At 44.2% G+C, this 18,880-nt stretch overlaps 1 protein-coding gene across 3 annotated transcripts in view; it reads right to left on the reverse strand.

Annotated features, from left to right (window-relative positions):
* The window catches only part of LOC117348424 (apolipoprotein L2-like), a 38,111-nt gene that overhangs the window by 10,162 nt on the left and 9,069 nt on the right, over window positions 1-18,880 (reverse strand). For all 3 annotated transcript variants that reach the window (XM_033920565.1, XM_033920566.1, XM_033920567.1), the window contains one exon: window positions 4,831-4,921. In XM_033920565.1, coding sequence (XP_033776456.1) covers window positions 4,831-4,842 — 12 coding nt within the window. In that variant the 5' untranslated portion in view covers window positions 4,843-4,921. The remainder of the gene's footprint in view (window positions 1-4,830; window positions 4,922-18,880) is intronic.

Raw genomic sequence — 18,880 nt, forward strand, 5'->3', positions numbered from 1 at the left:
TACTGCATGTAGTTCTGGTCACCATATCTCAAAAAAGATATAGTGGAATTAGGAAAGGTACAGAGAACGGCAACAAAAACGATAAAAGGGATGGGATGAATTCCCTATGAGGAAAGGCTAAAGCGGATAGGGCTCTTCAGTTTGGAGAAGAAACCAGAGAGTTGCGTGGGGACAGAAATCCCACCCGTCCCTGCCAGAATCCCCTCCGTCCCCGCCAGGATCCCCTCCGCTAGCTGCCGAATCCTCCTGCCTCTCTGAAGACATACTGGATAATGGGTGTGAAGGGAAGGACAGCAGGGAGGATGGAAGGAAGGAAAGATGGGGGCAGGAGGAAAGAGATGGGAGAAAAAGATGTTGGTGGGTGAAGGGGAAGAAACAAGGACATGTAAAGCTACTAGAGAAGGAGTGAGGAGAGAAGTGAAAATGGTAGAACTATGTGGTTATTGGGGGAATAGAAAGGACATGAGTGAGAGGAAGATAGTGAACACAGGGGATAGGAATGTGGTCATGGGGAATAGGAGACCAAGTAAAAGTGAGACGGGATATGGAAGAATTAGAGCATGAGAAAAAGATAAGGAAAGTTCTCGGGTCTGAAAAAAAATTGCTTAATTCCATGTCTCCTGCTTCCTCGGGTCACCCTCTTCGAGTTTGAGTCTCGCCAGTATCAGGGCCTTCGGGGTGCTGGGCGGATCACTAAATACATCCTGTGCCTTCCCGCTCTAGACTTGCCGACCAATCAGCTGAGAACTTTGCTTGCTGTTCCCGCCCCCGGACCAATCAGCAAGGCTTTCAGTTGCATGCGTGCCGAGCTCACTGTTCAGCATGGCTGTTTCTGCCACGGCGCCAGACTGGTCTCTCACCTGCGTCGGAATTTAAGTAGGCCTCAGCAAGTCAAACCCTGCTTCCATCCCCGTGGGAGTCCCGGGACCCCCATTCCCATGCAGACCTCTACTCTACATATCAAAAGAAGTATATGAAGTCCCTGCTTATCTTTTATGTATAAGGTGCCTTTCTGAACCTTGCCCATTAGTATGGGAGAAGTGACAGAGGGGGGAAACGTAAGCATTTTGCAAGAAGAGAAGGGTTGCAAGCTAAGCAAGCAGGATCCTTGAAGCATAGGATGAAACCCAGAAGCAGAACAATTCCTGTTTTAGGAAGTAGAAAGTAGAAGTATCTGCACATTTTCTCTGAAACAGAAAGCAGAACAATTCTGGTCTTAAGGAGCAGAAAGCAGAAGCATCTGCATCTACATCTTATCTCTACCACAGCGAAGTAGTCCGATATCTACTGAAGAAACAAAAAGGGAGAGGAAGTGTTTCTTTGCCTGATTAAGAAAGTGAATGGATCTGCTCCTTTTGTAGAGCCCAGAGGCTAATGCAGAAAGACGCAAGCTTGAGCCAGCTTAACATGCAGCTTCTACCACGAAATTAGCAAAACCACAACACTGAATTTTAAGTTTCAAGTTTATTAACTTTTAATATATCGACCATCAACTGGTATCTAGCCGGTTTACAGTAAAATGTTAAAAATAGGGTTAAAAGATTATATTTATAAAAGGAGTTAATAAAAGTGTACATTAAGGACATGAACTGGACGAACTTGAAAGTGATGGTAAAAGGGGAAGGGAGGAGTAAAGTTACATAATTAGGAGAAGAAGAGAAAAAGAAAAGAAGAAAAAAAAAAGATATGAAGATTGAAAGAAAAATGGAGGGAAAGGATAAAACATTTAGGGTGGGATCGCTTCATAGAAGCGGTTGGTTGAGTAGGAAGGAAATGCTTTAAGAGCAGATGAAAGCATCTCGAAATCTTGAATCTATCAAGTTGTTTTTCATGGCGGAGTTGATGTGGTAGAGCGTTCCACAATGTTGGGGCAACTACTGAAAAATTTGTTTTTCTAGTGTAGAAAAAAATCCTTTATAGAGGGAATTGAAAGGAAATTCTGGTCAGCTGATCTAAGTGTACGTGTTGGGCATTGTGGAATGAGAAGCTTATCAAGATAGGAAGGCTGATGAGAGAGTTTAATTTTAAAGGTCAGCAAGATGGTTTTATAAATAACACAATGTGTAATGGGACGCCAATGCGTTTCTTTCAGGAGAGGGGTGACGTGATCATATTTACCTAGTTTGTATATAAGTTTTATTGCCGTGTTTTGGATTAACTGTAAACGTCGGATTTCTTTTTGGAGAATTCCGTTATATAGAGAATTGCAGTAATCAAGGTGGGAGATAACTAAGGAGTGGACCAAAGTTTTGATAGCGTCCGTGTCTAGTATAGAAGTTAGAGAACGAATAAGTCGAAGCTTGTAAAAATATGTTTTTTTACCACCGAGCTGATGTGATCGTGGAAAGTAAGGTCCTTATCGATGATTACTCCCAGTAATTTTATTTTTGTTTTGATTTTTATAGGGGTGGATTTGATAAAAATCTTTCCTAGTAGTGACTCACTATTTTTGATAGGAAATAGGAGGCCACAGGATTTATCGATGTTGAGCTATGCAGTATGCAATCAGAATGCAAATTACTTCCTCATTAAAAAATGGGGGCTGTGCTTGTTGCAAATAACATCTTTCCTGTCAATGCCTGAGTAGCAACTGGCTCAGGTATTAACAGAAATATAAAATTTAAGGAAAGAAAAAAAAAAAAAAAGGTTGCTGTGGGTGGTCAGCATTGGTTCTGGTCTCTCTCCCTTCCCGCCCAGTCTGATCCTATTCTCTCTTCCTTGATAAGAACATTTCTCTGGTTTCTAGTGGTGTCTCTAGGAGTTAAAAGCAGCCTTGAAAAAGTAGGCTTTTAGCTCCTCCCATGGCCACACCCCCTTTTTAAATCCACAAAATATTTGCACCAATCCTGGCGCCTCAATATGTGCAAATTTGAATGAATGCCAATTAGTGCTAATTGATTAGCACCAAATTATCAGCACTATCTGTCTCACTTATCAATTAAATAGCATATGCAAATTGGGTGCATACCCAAATTTGCACGCGCAATTAGGAGCACCAAATACAGGGCGAAAAACATAGAAACATGACGGCAGATAAAGGCCAAATGGCCCATCCAGTGTGCTCATCCGCAGTAAGCATTATCGTTTCCTCTCTCTGAGAGATCCCACCTGCCTATCCCAGGCCTTCTTGAATTCAGACACACAGTCTCTGTCTCCACCACCTCTTCCGGGAGACTGTTCCACGCATCTACCACCCTTTCTGTAATAAAGTATTTCCTTAGATTATTCCGGAGCCTATCGCCTCTTAACTTCATCCTTTGCCCTCTCATTCCAGAGCTTCCTTTCAAATGAAAGAGACTTGACTCGTGCGCTTTTATGCCACGTAGGTATTTAAACGTCTCTATCATATCTCCCCTCTCCCGCCTTTCTTCCAAAGTATACAGATTGAGATCTTTAAGTCTGTCTCCCTACGCCTTATGAAGAAATTGGAAAGGAGTGTTGGGGATGGGGTGTGGTCTCGTCCTAGGTGGGTCCTAAATCTACACATGTATGTTTCATGTAAGTTGCTGAGTTTCCTCCGTTCATTTTTCCACATTGCAAACTAGCTGTTGCTACTACATGCATTGGTAAACATATATGCATTCCTGCACACTATATTATGCTAATCAGGTTTTCTGTTCCGCCTTTACCTATTCAGTTCAAGGTCGGATTACATTACAAGAGGTTGGGTCAGTTACCCAAGAAGCTACAATGGACAGTTTGACACAGACATTCAATAGAGTTGCTAGTGCAGGTACGCTGGCAGATCCTTTTCTGAATTAAGCACATCCTGACTGGGATATCTCAGTTCCAGTCTCTACGTTCTGTATAAAATGGGGCTCCAAATCTGTGCCATACTCGGAGTTATACTGAGGTCTCATCACCTCAAAATATTATACCCACAGACACAGATGAAAGCACATACACACAACACAATATCACAAACTGATGCTGCTAGAAGACAGAGGTAAGTGCGTGAAGAGCCAGGGGCTAGTGGTGAATGCTGGCATAGGGTTACCAGATCTTACTTTAATAAAATCCGGATCACCTAGACCTGCCCCCAGGCCTGCCCAGTTCCACTCATCCCTGCCCCAGTCCCGCCCCCAATCTTGCCCTAGCCCCGCCCACCGCTGCCTGCTCTCGTCGGGTAGGAGGACATTCGTGCATGCGCAGATGTCCTCCTGCCCGCCGCAATTTCAAGGAAGCTTTTCAAAACCTGGACAAAGTGCCGGGTTTTGAAAAGCTGTCCAGACCCCCAGACATATCCCCAAAAGGAGAACATGTCCGCAGAAATCCGGACATCTGGTAACCCTATACTGGCATATCTGTACGCTTGTCTAGATTAACAAATATACAGTGTTCCCCCGGTTGTTCGCGGTCGGCGGTTCACGGTCTCGGTCATTCATGGTATTTTCCGACCGCAAACCGCCGACAAGGAGAGGGCAGCGGGAGATGCAGGAGAGAGCAGCCGGAGCGCCGCGAGTGCAGGAAATCACTCGCGGTACGCTCCAACCACCTCTTCCTGCACTAAGTCGGGCCTTATCCAATCAGGAGCTACTTTGACACGCAGCTCCTGATTGGATAAGGCTCGACTTAGTGCATGAAGAGGCGGTCGGAGCATATTGCGAATGATTTCCTGCACTTGCGGTGCTCCGGCTGCTCTCCGGCTGCCCTCTTCAGGCTCCCCCATGAAAAACTGTATTCGCGTTTTTTTGAGATTCGTGGGGGTTCCTAGAACGGAACCCCCGTGAATATCAGGGGAGTACTGTACTTGTACCAAACCTGGATACTAGCAGTGAAGCTTTCTTGTACAGGGTACCCTGGTAATATATACAAAATGAAGTTCGATACCTGGTCGTCCATGGCTCAGTTTATGATCTTGCTTCCACTCTCTGAATGCAGGCAAAGGGCTGGGAATTCAGTCCACGACGAGGTCAATTATCTGAACAAAAAAAATGGTTACATCAAACTGTAAGCAAAGAGCAGAGAGACAAAGTATGGGACAGGTGCACAGTGATCTTCTTTCCAGTTCTCTTAGTTTTCTACCACCTGACTGTACGAGGGCAGTAACAGAAGATATGCCATAAGTATTTAACAAACCAGTTTAACAACAGAGACCTTCAGGAAGCAGCTAAGATTCAAGGAAGCACAGCATAATATCCTTTACAGAGAGTCATTAAAGCTGGTGAAGGGTGCGTATGTGCCAGAAATATCATCGCTATCTACAGAAGCTCAAGTCAAACCCTTATCCCTAGAACATTTTATTTATTTTCCATATTTCTATTCTGCATGATCCAAAGTTCTAGGCAGATTACATCAATACCAGGGGTGGGGAATGAGGACCGCAGTCCAGTCGGGTTTTTAGGATTTTCCCCAATGAATATGCACGAGATCTATTTGCATACAAAATGAAGGCAGTGCATGCAAATAGATTGCATGCATATTCATTGAGAAAATCCTGAAAACCCGACTGGATTGCGGCCCTCATTCCCCACCTCTGCAATAGACAATGAACAGTTAGTGATAATTAACAAAAACACTGAATCAAGACGGTTAGACAGTGGGTACACTTAAGAAGACCCCACAGGCATCTGCATTGTTCTTTCAAGGCAGCCAGCTAAGTTGGCCGGTTAAAATTTAATTGCTGACTGGAGGAGGAAAAGATTTTTAAACCTACAGATTCATCTGGGTAGTATCAAAGTCCCTCCTCGAGGGCCGCAATCCAATCAGATTTTCAGGATTTCCCCAATGAATTTGCATAACATCTCTTTGCATGCACTGCTTTCAATACATATTCATTGGGGAAATCCTGAAAACTCGACTGGACTGCGGCCCTCAAGGACCAGCTTTGACACTTGTGCCCGGGCTACTTGGAAAAGTCTTTTCAGTTATCTTCTCCTGATGTGCTGCATCAACTCTATCTGCTCTCAACATCTCATGTCTAGGGCTTCTACTCCTAGGTGTCTATAATCTGTGCATTTGAATGTCTCCAGCTAAGTAGGAATTTTTTTGAGTGTACAAAGGTTTACAGTTTATTGACGGTTTTGCAACACGGGTACTATTGGTTGAGTACCCACTTACGTATGGGTTGTTTTTGCAGAAAAGGCACAAAACCTGAGTGGAAGATACAAGACAACCCAGGAATGGGGTGAGCGAATATTAGAAGTGGGTTTTTCCAGGGTTTATCCTGTTTTATTTGCATTGGTGCATTTAATGGTGTTCCATCATTTAAATCCTAAAATCAAAAGCAACAATAAAACAACAAACTGCCACCAGTTTCTATGTTAAAGGAAAAGCAGTTGAAGAGATGAAAACTATGATTAACTTACAAGTTTACAGGAAAACAAAGATGCCCTTCCTTGACCAGCTAAATTTATTTATGTTTTAGGGAAATCACTTTAAAAATGCTAACTACCGTATTTTCACATAGATAACACGCACCCGTGTAAAACGCGCACACGGGTATAGCGCACGGGAAACCAACATATATGTAAAAAAAATTTTATATACTGCGCACACCCGTATACCGCGCATGCTGCCCCGACTCTCCCGTCGCCGCCCGACTCTCCTTTCGCCCGCCCCGACTCTCCTCTGGCCACCCCGACTCTCCTTTCCCCCGCCCCGACTCTCCTCTCCCCCTTGAAGTCCTGTCCCCACACTGAAAGCCTGATGCCCCCCCCGACGTCCGATTCACCCCCCCCACACACAGGACCGCTCGCACCTCCACCCCGAAGGACCGCTCGCATGCACCCGCACCCCCACCCTGAAGGACCGCTCGCACCCCCACAGCCTCCCGACCCCCCCCTCATCATGTAGAAGCTCCTACCGGTGTCCTGCTGCTTCCTCTTGGCGGTCCCGGCCCTTCTGTGAGCCCTGCGTCTGCGCTGCTTCGTCTTCCGGCGGTCCCGCCCTTTCTCTGACATCTGAAGACATCGGAAGACGAAGCAGCGCAGACGCAGGGCTCACAGAAGGGCCGGGACCGCCAAGAGGAAGCAGCAGGACACCGGTAGGAGCTTCTACATGATGAGGGGGGGGGGGGTCGGGAGGCTGTGGGGGTGCGGGTGCGGGTGGGAGTGCGTGCAAGCGGTCCTTCGGGGTGGGGGTGCGGGTGCGTGCGAGCGGTACTTCGGGGTGGGGGTGCGAGCGGTCCTGCAGGGGGGTGAATCGGACGTCACGGGGGGGGGGAACTATGTAAAAAAAAATTTGTAAAACGCACTCACGCGTATAACGCGCAAGGTTATGACGGTTTGTAAAAACCGTGTATAACGCACGCGTTATATGCGTGAAAATACGGTACTCAGTTTCTGATTGCTTGAACCTATCTGTGCAAAAGGTTTTCCAAGAAACAAAAGGTACATCTTTTGATTATAAACAGTGCTCTCTGTGGGCATCTTTTAACTGTCCCAACAACCTCTGTAGACCTCCAGGGATTCTGGTCTGGTCTCAGGTAGATAAAGACAGGATTGTGGCAAAGTGGAGGGGAAAGTGCGGTTACTTACCTGTAACAGGAGTTTTCAGTGGACAACAGGATGTCAGCTACCCATGGGTAATTTCATCCCAATGACACCAAGGATGGATTAGCTCTCCTAAACCAGTGAAAGTAACTCATGAAGAAAAGCACCCCCAAAGGAAGAATAAGAAAGCTCAAACCGTTGGGGGATTCCATTATCATTGGCATTAACCTTGGAACACAAGTCAAGGAGCCTAAAACAGTAAAGTGTCTCCCAGGATCCTCGGCTACCAGGAGGACCAACCAAATGCTGTTTATAATGGTTCATAGACAACCCCGCGAAAGACAAAGGCGCGCGCCGACAACTGAGCGCAAGACGGAGGCGCGCGCCGAAGAAAATTACAGTTTTTAGGTGCTCCGACGGGGTTTTTTGTTGGGGAGCCCCCCCAGTTTACTTAATAGAGATTGCGCCAGCGTTGTGGGGGGTTTGGGGGGTTGTAACCCTCCACATTTTACTGTAAACTTAACTTTTTCCCTAAAAACAGGGAAAAAGTGAAGTTTTCAGTAAAATGTGGAGGGTTACAACCCCCCAAACCCCCCACAACGCCCCCACAATGCGGCGTGATCTCTATTAAGTAAAGTGGGAGGGGGGTTCCCCCCCACGCCCCCCCGTCGGAGTCCTAAAAACAGTAATTTTCTGCGGCGCACGCCTCCGCGCTGCGCTCAATTGTCTGCATGCGCCTTTGTCCCGGCGCGCTTTTGACCTGACACCGTTTATAATTAGAGAGGAAACTAAGAATTCTAAAGCTGATGTTGTTATCTACTTGGGAACAAATGACCTAGCCAGCAATACGCCACTTGCTGGGTGGAAAGCTTCTCGGGAACTCGGAAGTACTGCCTACTTATGGAAAAGGAGAGGGAAGAGTACCAAATACTAAAATAACATAAACATAACAAAATTTCTTATATACCACAGCTACTTCGCGGTTCTGTGCGGTTAACAAAAATTATAAACACAATTAATTAATTAAAATATTTACCAAATAGATCAGTCTTCATAAATTTTCTAAATGCCAAATAGGAAGTAGAGATAGAAAGATACATACATACATACCAAGATCTTCAATAGGTGGCTCAGAGCCTGATGTCATCAAGAAGGCTTTAGGTACATAGGAGGATAGAGAAATACATGGAAAAGCAAGAGACTATATTGTAATGATGGGCTGCATCTTACTATGACAGGTAAAATAATCCTTGCTGAGAAATTCAGACAATATGTCTCTAGGCATTTAAACTAGAAGGTGGGGTTGGCATACGGATGCAGGTCACTCCTGGTGACCACTCCCAGCAAAAGGCAGGATGACACAGCAGTAAAGATAGCAATAGCAATGTAAATAGTCTTAGCAATTCACTTCTTAGCAATGCAGTAGGAAGTGAGACTAGGCAAAAAACTATGGTGCTACTGAAAAGAGAACTGGAAAGCAATGACCACAAACGCTCACAGTTAGAGAATGACACGGTGACAAAATTTATCACCGTTCCCGTCCCCGCAGATAACCGCGGGAAATAAACCCATGTAATTTTCTAGTGTCTATTTCATCCTCTGTCCTTCTACACCAGCATTCTTCAAAGCAAAGCTTGGTTGTGGCCAATTATACTCTGATTCTTCCCTCTCTCCTTAAAGAATGACATGAAGATGGTTTCCTGCGGTTATCCGCGGGGACGGGAACGGTGATGAATTTTGTCACTGTGTCATTCTCTACTCACAGTCTAAGCAACAAAGTCCATGATTTGCAGGCCCTGATGTTAGAGGCAGCCTCAGATGTTGTTGCTATCACAGAGACATGGTTTGGTGATTCCCATGGATGGGATGTATACCAGGAAGGACAGGGATGGCCGAAAATGTGGAGTAGCAGCACTCTGTGTAAGAACAATAACCAAGCGACTGAAATGCAAGGGGCCTGAGGAAAGGAGGAAGTGATATGGATAGCTTTGAAAAGAGAAGATGGAACTTCTATCTACATGCGAGTTGTCTATAGACCTCCGACACAATCTGAGCAACTTATAAGTTAAGAAGTTGGGAGAGAAAGGGAAGCTTATACTGCTGGGTGATTTCAACCTGCCGGATGTGGATTGGAAAGTTTTATCTGCAGAATCGGAACGAAGCAGAGAGATTGTGAATGCCTTTCATGATGCTCTCCTGAGGCAAATGGTGACAGAACCCACGAGGGAAGAAACGATGCTGGATCTAGTGTTCACAAATGGGGAAAGTGTATCTGATATCCAAGTTGTCAAAGAGTCAGCATTTGTCCTCCCTTTCCCCAGTGGTTCTCCCCAGCTAGCATATCCCTTGGCCTCTCAAATTCCTCCCCCCCCCCACACACACACACTGGTGTACCTTTTACAACATCTTTTTCATGCTTTGAACCAGGAGAGGAAACATTGCTTACCAGTTAGTGAAGTCTTTGGTCTTTACATCTGCTGGTTTCATTGCCCCTGATACAACCTGTGTATTGCAATGAATCTATGAGTGAATTTAATTTGATGACTAGCTCTTAATTCCGCAAAAGATTTCAGCTTGTCTGATATCATGACATTTTCCACTGTATTCTTCCATAGTAAGGCTTCACTATCAATACGAATCTTTTTGTTACTCCGCAATGGACATCTAAACGTGTTTCCATAGGGGATGACCAGTTGTTTATAAAAATCAACAAGTGCTCTTTGCATGGAACTAATAATTGGATTTGACTTCAATCGCTTAGGTAATTCAATTCCTATTGAATCAGTTAAACGAAGTGGGAAAAACAAATCTTGTTCCAAAGAACACCAACTTGCCAAGTTAAACTTTTCAGGTGTTGGCCAATACATGGCCTGTCTTAGAATAAAAGCCCAATAATACTTAAAGAAAAGAAGAAAATTCACTCCTCCATAGTCTTTAGTTAGCTGCAAGGTCTTGAATGCTATCCTCGGCTGCTTATTTTGCCAAATAAATTTACTGATCTCCTTATCCAATTCTTTATATAATGATGCTGAAAAGAATCATGTTCAAACAGTACATAATAGTAGGCGATATTGTCATTTTTACAGTTTCCACTCTTCTCGGGTGGGGGGATATCTTTTTGGTTTATTTTTTTGATTGAATTGTTGGAAGGAAGGGGTGGGATATTTTTCTTCTTTATTGTTATTGATGGAATCTAAGTGCTTAGGTTGATTATTACTGTTCGTAAAATTCACGGTACTTTGATTTAGTTTAGAAAATTAATAAAGATTTTAAAAAATAAAAAATTTTCTAATTAACTCCTTAACAATAAGCAATAGTTTCTTTTCATTTACCTTAATAGTCTCATACAATGAGGAACATATTTGCATGCCAAGATACTTAAAACCCCCTGGTGCCCATTTAAATGGAAAATCTGCAAAAAGTTCTTTAACACTAAATACATTGGCAGGCATAAGCTCCGATTTGGACCAATTTATCTTGTATCCTGAAAACGTCCCAAATTCATTTATAACATTCAATAAGTTGGGAATGTAATTAGATGGATTTGTAAGATATAATAATATATCATCCGCATACACATTAAGGGTGTAAGTTTTGGAATTAAACAGGATACCTTCAGTCATAACATCCTGTTGGATTGCCAACAACAGTGGTTCTAATGCCAGGTCAAATAACAGTGGAGACAACCTTGCCTAGTTCTTCTGTGTAAGGAAAAAACAGAGGGCAACCTTACCTAGTTCCTCTGGACTCATTTGGAGCACTGGTCTTGACCTAGGGGCCACCGCGTAAGCGGACTGCTAGGTAGGATGGACCACTGGTTTGACCCAGCAGCGGCAATTGTTATGTTCTTATGTAAGGAAAAACTATCCGATAGGCAATTATTAACATACAGTCTTGCACATGGGGACACATAAAGAACTCCAACCATATTACAAAAATCTTTCCCTAGATCAAACCAATCTAACACTTTCATCAAATAGGGCCATTCTACCATATCGAATGCTTTTTCAGCATCTAAAGATATCATACAAGCAGGTGATTCAAGGGATTCTGCAATCTGAGGCAATTGGAAACAAAGTCTCGTATTATTTGCAGAATGACGCCCTGAAATAAAGCCAGTCTGCTCTGGCGCAATAAGGCTTGATAAAACTTTTGCATCAATTTTTGTATCAACATTAATCCAAGATATCGGTCTATAGCTGCACACCTCTAGAGGATCCCTCTCTGGCTTAGGGATTACAATCAAATCTTATACCATGTCATGCTGATTAGGTGACCTCACCCACTTCCGTACATCTACTGTTGCTTTGTAAACTTCTGCGCCTTCCTTTCATAGCGTTATGCATTAAAGGGTGTAGCATGAGCCTTACAGGACTAGCCTCCGTGACAACGGGGGAAAAGCTGCTTCCCTTGAGCTAGCAGTGACTATAATATCATTGCATGGGAAGAATATGAGGATGGATGGTGAGTGTCAGTGCAGCTATACATATGGCTCTGTTGATAAGGCTCTATATCAGGGGTGCCCAATAGGTCGATCGCGATCGACGGGTAGCTCGCCAAGGCAAAGTGAGTCGATCACCCAGGACTCACTTTGCCTTGGCAATCTATCAGGCCGATCAGTCTTCCTCTCCCCGACGTCAATTCTGCCGTCGGAGAGGAAGTTCGGGCCAGCCAATCGCTGCCTGGCTGGGCGGAACTTCCTCTCCGACGGCAGAATTGACGTCGGGGAGAGGATTGCTGGTCAGCCCGAAGCAGGGAGAGCATGGGGCGTCGGCGACGTCAGCTTTGGGGCCTGTTATCCATTGGTGGCGGTTTGGGTCCTATTCCCCGATGGCAGTGGCAGTGGCTTGGGGAAGGGAAGGGCAGGGAGAAAGAAAGGGGGCAGGCAGGGAGACAGAAGGAAAGAAGAGAAACAGAAAAAAAGAAAGGGGGCATGAAGAGAGAAAGAAAGAAAGGTCAGGGAGAGAGGAAAAAAAAGTTGGGGGAGGGAATGAGGTGTGGAGGAGAGGAAGCATACAGGCTGAAAGAAAGATTGGATGCACAGTCAGAAGAAGAAAGTGCAACCAGAGACTCATGAAATCACCAGACAAGGTAGGAAAATGATTTTATTTTAAATTTAGTGATTAAAATGTGTCTGAATTTATATCTGCTGTCTATATTTTACAATATGGTCCCCTTTTACTAAACCGCAATAGTGGTTTTTAGCGCAGGGAGCCTATGAGGGTCGAGAGCAGTGCTGGGCATTCAGTGCAGCTCCCTGCGCTAAAAACTGCTATTGTAGTTTAGTAAAAAGGGAGGGGGTGGGTATTTGTCTATTTTTGTATGGTTGTTACTGAGGTGACAGTGCACATAGTCATCTGCTTTGACCTCTTTGAAAAAACCCCGGAATAGGAATGATAATTAACAATTCTATGGGTACAGTGTGCGTTGTGTTTTTTTAAAATTTTATTGTTGGTAGATCATTTTGACTTGGTCATTTTAAAAGTAGCTCGCGAGTCAAAAAAGTGTGGGCACCCCTGCTCTACATGGATCCACATATATAGTATTGAGGTGATGTTATATGGAAGATATATACCAGCGGGGCTATGTTAGGCCTTTTGGTGATTGAGGTATCTTCCACAGTTGCATGAATTAAGTAGCCTCACACCTTTAACCATGAAAATATATGTTTTTTTAAACCAGTCTAATGAAAGAGTTCCTCCCCATCCATTAACCACAACATAGGTTGAAGCATCTGAGTAAGAAGGGATTTGCTCCCCCACCCACCGGGCTTCTAGGCTTTTCTGAGCTTTAGCAGAGCTAATCCATCCATGGTACCAATGACCAACTCGTCCTGCTTGTCAATTCTGAGTCGCTGCAAGCTCAGAAAGGAGGAAAGGAGGCCAGCAAAGCGAGAGCTCTCTTTGCACTTTGTTTCCTGGCTGCTGTGGGTGGAACCTGTTCGGTTTCTTAGAGCAACTGACTGTGTTTAGATTGGAAAAAGTAGTGTGGCATATGTGGTGTACTGGTTTAAGCTACAGTCTCATCACCCTGAGGTTGTGGGTTCAAACCCACGCTGCTCTTTGTGACCCTGGCAAGTCACTTGATCTTCCCATTGCCCCAGCTATGTTAGATAGATTGTGAGCCACAGGAACAGACAGGGAAAATGCTGAATAAATTCATGTAAACTGTTCTGAGCTCAGTATATAAAACTAAATAAATAAATATAATGTGGAGCCGTGAAAAACTTACAAGTTATTCTTGACATTTTTCATTTCAATGAGGCAAATGCATCTAGTAAATGGGCACAAGTATAGGGAAACCAACCCACTGTGACATCACAGATGAGGTTGGCTCTTAGGCATTGGTGGAATGAGGCATTATGACATCACAGTAAGAAGAGCTGCTGAAAACTTCTCAGCCCAACCAAGAAGAGAATGATGTGGAGTCATGAAACTTACAAGTTATTCCACACTTTTGACATACTTCGTTTTAGTGAAGCAAATGCATCTAGTAAATGGGCACAAAGTACAGTATAGGGAAGCCAAGCCATTGTGACATCACCGATGAGGTTGGTTCTTAGGCATTGGTGGAATGAGGCATTATGACATCACAATAGGAGGGACTGCTGAAAAGTTCTCAGGCCAACAAAGAAGAGATTGGAGAGTGTGTGGCATAGTGGTTAAAGCTACAGCTTCAACACGCCGAGGTTCAAACCCACCCTGGCAAGTCACTTAATCCCTCCATTGACCCAGGTACATTAGACAGACAGGGAAAAATGCTTGAGTACCTGAATAAATTCATGTAAACCGTTCTGAGCTCCCCTGGGAGAACTGAATATATAAATAAAATGTGGAAGTTAAGGGAGGACGCTATTAATTTAGGCTACCGTTAAGACCAGTAGTGGATACTAAATGTCTCTCCCTCTGCCTCCTTGCAGATCTGGTGTTTCTCTTACCTTTCAAACTTGCATGTTTTTCACCAGCAGCAATGAAGCCAAACAGCCTCTGACCAACTCTAGGGCTCTTCTTCTGCTGTATCTCACCCGTGTGGCAAAAGGAAGCAGGCTGCAGCAGACGGTAGGCCCCTGGTCTGGGCAGAGGCAGTTTGACTTTACCACTGTTGGCAAAAAAAAAAAAAACCATGCACATTTGAAGAGCAGGGGGAGAGATACTGGACCTTCGCGGAATAAAGAAGTAGTTTTCATTCATTTTTAAGTTGGCGCCACTATGGATGATAATGAGCTGAACGAGAGCCTCCAAATATCTTCCCATGAGAGGCCGCAACACTGCTGACCGGTGTGTGTTGATGACACCCATCCCCACCAGCCCACCTTCAAACTTCATTGGGGAGTATCCTCAAGGTCACGGGCATGAGCATTTCCAAATGCATTTTCTTTTGTCTATTGAGAAATGCCTTGTCCTTCAAGAACGTGGGTATTCCTGCCCCCCCCCCCCCATCCACTTTCCCCTTTCTGTCCTGAGCCTGAGTAGAGAGGCATGGTGGCATAAATAAAAACAGATGTCTCCGGAGACTGCTATTGGTCTAGAGAATGACACAGTGATAAAATTCATCACCGTTCCCATCCCCGCGGATAACCGTGGGAAATAATCCCATGTCATTTTTTCGTGTCTATTTCAACCTCAGTCCTTCTACACTAGCATTCTTCAAAGCAAAGCTTGCGGGTCAGTGGTTGTGGCCATTCATACTCTGATTCTTATGGGAGCCAAGGATAATGAAGCCATTGTGACATCACTGATGTGATTGGCTCTTAGGCACTGGTGGAATGAGGCATTATGACATCACAATATCTGCTCTGGATACCAGAGACAGTCATTATGTAGCGTCTATTTCAACCTCAGTCCTTCTACACCAGCATTCTTCAAAGTAAAGCTTGTGGGTCAGTGGTTGTGGCCATTCATACTCTGATTCTTATGGGAGCCAAGGATAATGAAGCCATTGTGACATCACTGATGTGATTGGCTCTTAGGCACTGGTGGAATGAGGCATTATGACATCACAATATCTGCTCTGGATACCAGAGACAGTCATTATGTAGCGTCTATTTCAACCTCAGTCCTTCTACACCAGCATTCTTCAAAGTAAAGCTTGTGGGTCAGTGGTTGTGGCCATTCATACTCTGATTCTTATGGGAGCCAAGGATAATGAAGACATTGTGACATCACTGATGTGATTGGCTCTTAGGCACTGGTGGAATGAGGCATTATGACATCACAATATCTGCTCTGGATACCAGAGACTGTCATTCTGTAGTGTCTGTTTCAACCTCAGTCCTTCTACACCAGCATTCTTCAAAGCAAAGCTTGTGGGTCAATGGTTGTGCCCAATTATACTCTGATTCTTCCCTCTCTCCTTAAAGAATGATATGAAGATGGTTTCCCGCGGTTATCCGCGGGGACGGGAACGGTGATGAATTTTGTCACCGTGCCATTCTCTATATTGGTCCTCATGGTTACTGCAGATGGGCAGACTGGATTTGGCCTTTATCTGCCATCATGTTTCTGTGTTTCTATGACTCAAGAACACTGGGATACGGGAAATACCAGATCCACAGAGCGTGGGGAGAGTTGCCTAAGGCAAAAGCAGCATGTGACTGGCTGCCAGACTCCATGGGCCTGAGCTAAAAATGGGCGCGCCTGTACTCATCTAGACCCACTCGTAGCTGTGCTCCTAGTTAATATGTATTAAAAATAGCCCAATGTTGTTTATGACGTTGTCTATGTAATATACACCATCAATCCCCAACGGCATATAATGAACTTCAAAGTGCCTAATTTCTAAGTGATCTTTTTTTTCAGATAATACCTTTCTAAGTACCTCTATGGTCTTCAGTCCCAGCCAACCACCAGCCAAATTATTTGAAGGCTTGTTTCTCTTTCTGGCTTTTATTCATCATCAGACCTTAGTTTTTTTAAAGTGCTTGTGCTCTATATTCTATGTTTGGCACAAAACATAGAATATAGTGCACTGAAGACCATAGAGGTACTTAGAAAGGTATTATCTGAAAAAAAGATCACTTAGAAATTAGGCACTTTGAAGTTTATTATATGCCGTTGTGGATTGATGGTGCCTAGTTAATAGTTTGAAATTCTGTGACCGAGTGCTGGAATTGAAGCTTTGACTTCTTGAATGTCCTGGGCAAATCTACACTAGTGACTGCACTCCTTTATAAAGTTAAATCAGCAAAGTCAACCACTAAAAAGCTAAGTAATTTGGTTGCTGTTTTTCTCAGTGTCTAGCTTACACTTCCTTTTTGCAACCCGACTGTGGGTTAGCTGTTTTAAGTGCTTTTTGAAAATGCTTTAAAAAAATATGTATGGGGGTCAATGATTGGAGTTGGAGCGATTGTACTACGCTGATTTCTTCCAGTTGGTGAGTGTCACTGCTGTGCGTAGGCTCCGTTTCTGAGACCCAAGCCCTTCTAGTTGTCTGGGCTTATATGTAGAAGTGTAGTGCTGGGTAATAGCAGTATTTGCATTGGTTCTCGCCTAGTTAATATGTGACATATTTAACGCCAAAGTATCAGTAACTACATCTCATTGCATGAAATGGGATCTGTGCTAAAGTAGCACATATTAGCCCAACATTGAAGATTAAGAAAAAACATAAGAGGATACCAGGATATGCATTCATTTGAAATGACAAGGGAAATGTTAAACATCTGTTGTGAAAAACAAAAGGAATTGACCCCAAAATATCCACAAAGAAGAAAATCCAGAGAAAACCAAAAAAACTCTGTGGAGTGACGATGTTCCCAAATGGACTTTATTTGAAAGTATCAAAGTTCCAAAGGTCCACTAAAATCATCCACATAAAATAATTCCATCCACATAAGAGCCTTAATGGACCTAGTCCGCTAGGGATACAGGACCCAACACGGTCTGCGTTTCGACAAAAAGTCTTCTTCAGGGGTCCCTATAAAGGTGAATACGTGGGAAACAATTGTGTGGTGAGCCGGAAGTGAGACACTGCTTGCAATATATTTGCCTTGAATTTTACACCAAAAAAAAAAAGGAATGGACCCCGAAATATCCATAAAAAAGAAAATCCAGAGAAAACCAAAAAAACTCTGTGGAGTGACGATGTTCCTAAATGGACTTTATTTGAAAGTGTCAAAGTTCCAAAGGTACACTGAAATCATCCACATAAAATAATTTCATCCACATAAAAATGAATCATCCACATAAAAGCCTTAAAGGACCTAGTCCGCTAGGGATACAGGACCCAACACGGTCCGCGTTTCGACAAAAAGTCTTCTTCAGGGGTCCCTGGGGGTCCTATAAAGGTGAGTATGTGGGAAACAATTGTGTGGTGAACCGGAAGTGAGACACTGCTTGCACCACACAATTGTTTCCCATGTACTCACCTTTATAGGACCCCCAGGGACCCCTGAAGAAGACTTTTGTCGAAACGCGGACCGTGTTGGGTCCTCTATCCCTAGCGGACTAGGTCCTTTAAGGCTCTTATGTGGATGATTTACTTTTATGTGGATGGAATTATTTTATGTGGATGATTTTAGTGTACCTTTGGAACTTTGATACTTTCAAATAAAGTCTATTTGGGAACATCGTCACTCCACAGAGTTTTTTTGGTTTTCTTTAAACATCTGTTGTGATACACATTAAGTGTCTGTCCCCAGAGCAGTTGGCTCCTTTTCACTGTGCCAGTCTCCCGCTGCTGCTCTTACTGCTTCTCCTACAGACACACTTAGACATGATCAATTTCAGTTTCCATATCATGTGTCACCAAGAACTACAGAAGCCTAATCTCTAAGATGTGCACCCCCGTGATCATAAGATATGTGTTGATCTGCTCTGTCATCATATCCGCTTGGCATGTGCAAAACATCTGATGTGAAAAAGCCACATAGGGGGCAACAGAACCCAGCCGCCCTTTACTCTGTCGCAATCAATCTCTTCCTTCTTTGTCCCATGACTTCCACTCATTTCTCTCTCACCCCCCCCCAACCTTAACCTGTGTCTTACTACTCCGTCCCTTTCTCAGCCTTACTAGCATCTCATTCCCCACCCCCAACTTATTCTGAATTTGTGTGTGTGTGTGTGAGGGGGGGGGGGGTGTTGAGGAGAATATTGTGTGAAGGGCAGGGCCATAGCAAGCTATGTGTGGTCAGTGCAGCCACACAGGACATAAAGGAGGCAGCGACTCCAAAATTGAGTCCTGTCCATTGCTTTCTCTGCATGGCTGTGACTCAGTGGGCAGGATAGGAGCTCAAGGAGGGCCATGCCACACAGGGTAGGTTTCCGACCCAGGATAGTAATGGAATGTGGGGGAAGGCGGAGAATAAAATGTAAACTACAGCTCTCCCTCTGTATGAGGGGTTAGGGGCAAAGCCGGCCCGCAAATATGGAAAAATTGCGAATAATATTTTGGGCTGGCTCTGACCCACCCCCGCCTCCCTCCTGTGTCCCCGACCTTACCTGGTGGTC

The sequence above is a fragment of the Geotrypetes seraphini genome, chromosome 14 (genome assembly GCF_902459505.1).
Source record: "Geotrypetes seraphini chromosome 14, aGeoSer1.1, whole genome shotgun sequence".
NCBI classification, from domain to species: Eukaryota; Metazoa; Chordata; class Amphibia; order Gymnophiona; family Dermophiidae; genus Geotrypetes; species Geotrypetes seraphini.